The 7,291-nt window shown below is 41.1% G+C and overlaps 1 protein-coding gene across 1 annotated transcript in view; it reads left to right on the top strand.

Moving 5' to 3' along the window:
- Positions 1–5,009: 5,009 nt before the first annotated feature.
- Positions 5,010–7,291, top strand: part of ext1b (exostosin glycosyltransferase 1b) — a 99,951-nt gene continuing 97,669 nt past the window's right edge. Inside the window, exon 1 of the mRNA XM_061254570.1 lies at positions 5,010–6,820. Coding sequence (XP_061110554.1) covers positions 5,868–6,820 — 953 coding nt within the window. The 5' untranslated portion in view covers positions 5,010–5,867. The remainder of the gene's footprint in view (positions 6,821–7,291) is intronic.

The following is a 7,291-nucleotide window of genomic DNA, read 5'->3' as shown; positions in this document are numbered from 1 at the left end:
GAAAGTATAGGGAATGAGCAGACCGTATTAAATAATACTGAAATAATTAGGCATGAATAAATTGGTGGCAGAGTAATTATTTTTATTCTTACAAACTGATCTGCTGATATTAGGTATATGTATTTCTTAACAAACATTCTCTTTAGGCGCTCACGTATACACCTTTTTTGTTTTGATGGAAAATTAATCCAATTAGATGTGCATAATTAACTTGCAGCTGTCAGTTGAATTGTCAGCTGAGTCCTCCATGGTGGAATTGTGACCTTTTGCCTGTGTCACATTCTCCCTCATCAACTTTGGTTTTTTTCTGCTTTCTGGTGAGACAGCAAGACTGCCTTTTATACAGTCACAAGGAAACAAAGGTGTTGTATTCTATTTGTAACCAAAGACAAATATGATTACCTCGCTGAGAACATGACACTGTTACTTAACATGTGAAATGCTGTACTATATTGTGTTTGTTAAAAACTGAACCACGAGTGGTTGCAGCTGAACATCTTTTAAACTCCGTGGGTGAAGCGTGCAGTATTAATTCATTGAACAACAGGATGCTTCAACAGGATGTTCAGATAGCATCAGGTGGTAACCTGATGGCTAAATTTATCCTTTCAAATTTATAATGATCAGAATGCATATATGTGGGTAACTGCCAATCTGAAGTCTGAGTATTTCCATTTATTTAATTTCCCAAATTGCGGATTGGGATCTGCTATTCTCATTTATGCTCTAACATAGCAACTGGGCTCTGCATTCCATCTAAAACCATAATTGGTCCTAGTAGACCTGAACTCAGGTTAGCATTGAATTCCTAATTCTGGTTTGATGCTGGTTGCCTACATTTTTCTGAGAGCTTCTGTTTCTTTATATCTATGTGTTGCTCCCCTGGGATATATTGTGCTCATTTAGCCTTCATTATAATACAGTATGCCAAAATGAGGATGTACTGAATAGTCTTAATTTATATTATGTTTTTACATTCTAATTACTGCTTTATCAATACTCAAATCACTGTATTGTTGGACATCTTGTGAGCTAACTCTCGATTGCACCCCAGTACTACATTCAGAATCATACCAAAGGAGTGATAATACATGATCTGTTAAATAAAAACAACATAAAAAACAACAAAACTGCAAAATAAAAACCCCAGCTGGAGCTGCATGTTTTTTTTTCTGTGTCAGAATCTAACTGTGAATAAAATGTATGTAACAATATTGATTTTTGCTTGGCCACCCTGGAATTAAAAATCAAGTATTGCATTTACATGACGTGTAAATGGCATTTAGGCAGCTCTCTATTCTTGTCCAGTAGTGATGTACTGAGAAGTGTACGCTAGAATGGCAGAATGTTCAGAAGCAGTAAGGACAGCCAGTGCTGTGTTTTGGCAGCAGAGGTAGCACATTAGCATTCACCCTGCAGTGACACTATACCACACTATCTCTTCAAAGAAATGTGTGTGCGTGTGGGTGTATTGGTGCACATGTATGTATGTATTTAATTTAGTCAGAAATTGGATTCCATAGTGCGCAGAATAGTATAGGGGCAGCAAGGCAATGTGAGTTAAAGGATTCTAGAATAAGTACACAGGAGTGGTTTCCAATGATTTTACCCTCACCACAATTCAGACTTCATCCTCTACCCTTGTTTTCCCTGTCAGCCTATGATAGTATATCAGTCCAATAATAAAGAGCTGAGGGGTCAATACCACTCTCAAGGACATTGCTCGATAGTCGCAAATCGTAAATAGTGTCGACAGCTAAAGAACATATAAGAGCAATTGTGTTGACAATGACAAGTGCATTATGGGTCCTGAATCTTCCCCTCATGTCTTCCCGCCCTTCCAACTGGATAAAGGACATTTTTACTTTATATTTTTCCAAATCGCATAAAAATTATAATTCACTCAACAAATGTGAGCTGTCTCATAGCAATTGTTTTCTGAGTGTTTCATAGATCTATGGCAATAAGGTTAGTATTGATTGGGAACAGTAATCAATAATGTTGCTTTATCCTTGATGAATGGCATATAAATGGCTCTTTGGTAAGTTAATGTTTGCATCATAAATCCTAGCCCTGACCCTTTTTGTGACCACGCAGACTACATAATGTCTCATGTGAGCAACATGAAAGCTAAAATAGAATAAAAATCTCATCCTGTTACTACGATATCAATGGATATATATATTTTTTTAATGTGTAATTTAATTTGTAATTATTTGTATTTAATTAATTTAAAGTGTCAATCCTTCGTTTTTCATGACAAATAATGCCAGATTTGATCCCTTTTCACACATTTTTGGAGCAATATCCATTCAATGTATTTGCATTCTGTAATTGCTACTTAAAATATTATGTTGCATTGGTACCATTGGGGCGGCACGGATGGTGCAGTGGGTAGCACTGCCGCCTCACAGCAAGGAGGTCCTGGGTTCGAATTCCCGTCGGCCGGGGCCTCTCTGTGCGGAGTTTGCATGTTCTCCCCGTGTCTGCGTGGGTTTCCTCCGGGTACTCCGGTTTCCTCCCACAGTCCAAAGACATGCAGGTTAGGCTGATTGGAGAGTCTAAATTGCCCGTAGGTATGAGTGTGTGAGTGAATGGTGTGTGTGCCCTGCGATGGACTGGCGACCTGTCCAGGGTGTATTCCTGCCTTTCGCCCAATGTATGCTGGGATAGGCTCCAGCCCCCTGCGACCCTGTTCAGGATAAGCGGGTTCAGATAATGGATGGATGGATGGATGGTACCATTGGCAACAGTCCCACTAAATATTCAAATGTAATGACACCTACTGGAAATTGCAAAGTTGAATGTGAAAGTGCAAGCCCATATCATGTAGCTATGGGCTATAGAGATTTGATACATTTCAAACTTATTTAGGTAAAATATGTTTTATGGGTTGTGTCCATATGGGTTCGTGAGTGTAGAATGATGGGCAAAAATGGCAATTTTATCTATTTAAAAGTGAATGTACAACACAAAGTGTGCAAAAAGTGAAGGGGTCTGAGTACTATCTGAAGCCACTGTATCTGCATGCATCTTTTTTACACAGTCTGACTGAGATTTGGTGTATGAAAACAAACTTCTCTTCTGACCACTAGTCACCACAGATGTCGCCAAATCCACCAAAACTTTAAAATTAAGGATCGATACTTCAAAGTATTCTAATGAAGCATGTGACACTTTAATATAGGATTACATGCCATGAAATCCAATCTTGTACATTTGAAATTGTTTAAAATATTGAAATCTTGTTTATTTTTCAATTGATCTTTAAATATTTAAACTATGACTGAGGAAGGTCTGCTTTTGCTACTGCTATGATCGCATTGCACTCAACCATTGTGCGACTCTTCTGTGCGCACATTCACGTTTCCATTCGATACTTCAGGAACATGTTACATCATCTGGGGAGTTAATCTGAAGTCTGATCTGTCCGGGTTCTCAAAAGCTGTTTTGTCTTCCCGCACTGGAACTCTCTGAACCTGAAGATGACGCTCTGGTGGGAGGCGTTCATTTACAGGAGCCCAGTTTGTGGCCTTTATCACGGTAGCCTGCATTCTGGGAAGGAAGTGATTCAACGCTGTCTGTCTGCAAGAGGATCAAACAAAATCTGCAGTTAAAGAAAAACACATAGTGCGCCTCTGCATATAACTATTAAACAAGAGAAAATACAAACAAGACCGTCTTTATTTGGTCGGTCTTATTCATGGCCAGGAATGTTGTAACATATAGTCTTTACTTACTAAATGTCCAAAGCTAAACAGGGCCCAGCTAGTTGCTTGTAAGGGGTTAACCCAGGTCCGGCCTGAAATTATGTAACTGGTTGGTGAATTTAAGGAACACTCCCCTCTCGACCAATCCAACGCTGGTCCATGATAGCCATGTTGGGTATGCTGCTTTTTGTTTTAAAACCATAAAATGATTAACCAATCCAGCCTCAACAATGCAGGTGATAAATAAATGTTTAATCCCTTGCTTTAATTCACAATTCAATTCAATTTATTTTTGTATAGCGCTTTTCACAGAAGACTGTCATGGAGACACTTTACAGAGTAACACAGAAGATAATTAAACATATTACCCCTAAGTCCCCAATTGCATATGACGTAAACAACTTTCTTAGGAGAGAAAACCCCTCAAACAGTAGTGAGAAAAAACTCCTCGATGGGAAGACATCTCGGGAGGAACCAGGCTATAGGGGCAGGCCCATCCTCCGCTGGCCTACACGTTTGATGTATGAAACTAGTAGGTGAACTAGGAAATCAATATTGGGTGTAGGGTCTGGAATTGATAAATTAATTGCTGATTAATAACAGAAACCAGGACCATGTGGCTCCTCAGGACCACAGCTGGAGATCCTTGGGCTGCAGGATAAACCGAGTCCCTGACTCCCTGAGGATGATCCTGTGGAACATGGTTTATCACAAAGGGATTAAACCCTGCTGATGGCATCCTCAAGGCATTGCACAAGCGCCACACTTTAAGAACGGCACTGCTGCCCTGTGGGTCCAGAGAGCAGGAGAGAAAGAGATTTGTCATTTAAAAAGTACCAAATATGCAATGGCCCACAGTTTGATGGACTGATGAAACTAGTACTTTTAAAGTTGAAAGTGAGATCTAGAGGCATTTTTTATTTTATTCTGTGAAAAGGTAAAAAAAAAGTAATCATTGCATCTAATTTCATTAAATACTGAAACGTAAATATAAATATTTACTCTTTGAAAAATATTAGCTTTGATAAACATTGGTTTATTTTCACAGATGCTTTTTGATGTAATTCTCAACATTGCCACAATGGGCATTTGTGCATGGTTTTTACGTGATGGTTGACTGTATTTGGGGTCTCTGGTCATGAATGGGTGCAAAGAAAGCACCGCCTCTTCCGGGCATAACAGAGAACCAATTGGGAAGCCCGATGCGGGCTGATGGGACGTCACGTCGGCTGCCGTCGTGTCGGGATTGGAATGTTACAGTGTAACAATCGAAACAACTGAGCATTCGGAAATTGGACACTGGGATCAAGGAATCTCGTCTTTAAACTGTGTCTTTTTATTTGCGCTTTGTTCATTGAGTTTCACAGGTTTTTCCAGCCGTTGCACCAGTGTTTAATTTGATTACTTCAGGGCCAGTAACCCTATGGGAGGGATAAATATTATTCGCATGTATGAGGATGTATTGATGAAAAATAGAGAAATGCAGGGATTCGTAAGGCTATAGCGGGATCAAATACATTGCCAATTCGTTCCCTTTTTTTTTTTTTGCTGGAATTATGGAGTGAATCATCTGACGGAAAAGCTACAAAAACCGGCTAAATTTACTCTCGGACATCTGGATGTTACCTCATCTACAGCTTTAAACCACAGTCTGCGTGTTAACGACTTTAGGTGGCTAAATCTAAACCGTGGGTCTTCTCTCTGTGGCGTAGGCTACAAGGCAAAGCAACTCGAACCACTCCGGTACTCATGAGTGGAAATAGTTAGCAGTCAGTCTCAGTGAGCTCTAATCACGCTAATAGGACGGAGCACATATTTGTATATTGGAATACAGTGTAGGGGACAGTTAGGAATGCTATATCAGGTCTTTACCACTGTTTCGAGCAAGGATATATAACCTACCAACCGCACCGCGTCGCATTGTATTGTAAAATGGTCGATAGAAGAGGGAGAGAGGGGAAATAAATAATAAAGTCGCCCACATGCTCTGGATCAATCCTTGGATTGGGGAACGGTATCAGAAGAAAGGGGAAGACGCGAGTTTAAAATCCGTGCAGACTGGAAGATGGCGGAGCGGTGCTGCTGGAGGTGGTGAGAGCGAAACTTCGGAGTGTTTTGGATTTATTTGTAAACATCTCGACCCAGACAGTAGGACACATGCAGGCCAAAAAACGTTATTTAATTTTGCTCTCTGCCGGCGCATGTCTTGTTCTACTGTTCTATTTTGGAGGGGTACATGTGCCTACGTCCAGCAGGAACCCGAATCGGCGTGACGATCGTACCCGCAATGGATATCACCCAGAACAGCCCTGGCCACACTTTTCGGACCCTTTACAAAATTTCATTCCCTGGGATCAAGTGGAAACGGAGGATTACAACATTCACATATCGCCAAGGCAAAAGAGAGACGTCAATTCAAGCGTTTACAAAGGCAAGAGGTGTCGCATGGAGTCCTGCTTCGACTTCTCTCTGTGTAAAAAGAACGGTTTTAAAGTTTACGTTTACCCCCAACAGAAGGGGGAAAAGATTTCTGAAAGTTACCAAAATATTTTATCGGCCATCGAGGGGTCTAGGTTCTACACCTCAGACCCTGGCCAGGCTTGCTTGTTTGTTCTGAGTCTGGATACTTTGGACCGGGACCAACTCTCGCCGCAGTACGTGCACAATTTAAAAACTAAAGTCCAGAACCTACATCTCTGGAACAATGGCTGGAACCACCTTATTTTTAACCTATACTCGGGCACATGGCCGGACTACACGGAAGACTTGGGTTTCGATATTGGCCAGGCAATGTTGGCTAAGGCGAGCATCAGCACCGAAAACTTCAGACCCAACTTTGATGTGTCCATTCCGTTATTCTCTAAGGACCACCCCAGGACAGGAGGGGAGCGTGGATACTTAAAATACAATTCCATTCCGCCTTTCAGGAAATACATGTTGGTGTTTAAGGGGAAACGATACCTTACCGGGATTGGTTCAGACACGAGGAATGCCTTATACCATGTCCATAATGCGGAGGACGTGGTGCTCCTAACCACCTGTAAGCACGGCAAAGACTGGCAGAAACATAAGGACGCACGCTGCGACCGGGACAACACCGAATATGACAAGTAAGTTCCTTGTGTGCACACAACCAAGTTGATCGAACTACGCAGGTTAAAAAAACAGTGTGTATTAATGCTATTGTAGCCTACTATGTTGCGCATCACCAACCCATTGTAGCCTGTACTCGTATTCATATTTAAGAAAAAGCCTTGACTTGAGTTCCCACGGGTCCGACTCGCTGGTAGGGCTGTTGCTATATATTAATAACTTTAACTTTAAATATTTACTTTGTAAGTGTAATAGCTTTTCAATCACAGTCACTCTACTGCCTATGGAGGAACTCGCCTCGTCTGTTGTAGAGAAGAATGTCACCTCAGTTTATTGGCTATGGTATGCACTCTCGGTGCTGACAGGATCTCGGGGACCAATCTGGTGCAAAGATCGTCTTACGATATCTTCTGTTTTCTCTTTTTGTCTGTCTCTGTTGCTCCTCATGCGTGAATGGAAAAACTCCAGCCACTCAATTACTTATCTGT

Source organism: Conger conger, chromosome 9, assembly GCF_963514075.1.
Source record: "Conger conger chromosome 9, fConCon1.1, whole genome shotgun sequence".
Lineage (NCBI taxonomy): Eukaryota > Metazoa > Chordata > Actinopteri > Anguilliformes > Congridae > Conger > Conger conger.
This window is presented reverse-complemented; position numbering and strand designations above follow the sequence as displayed.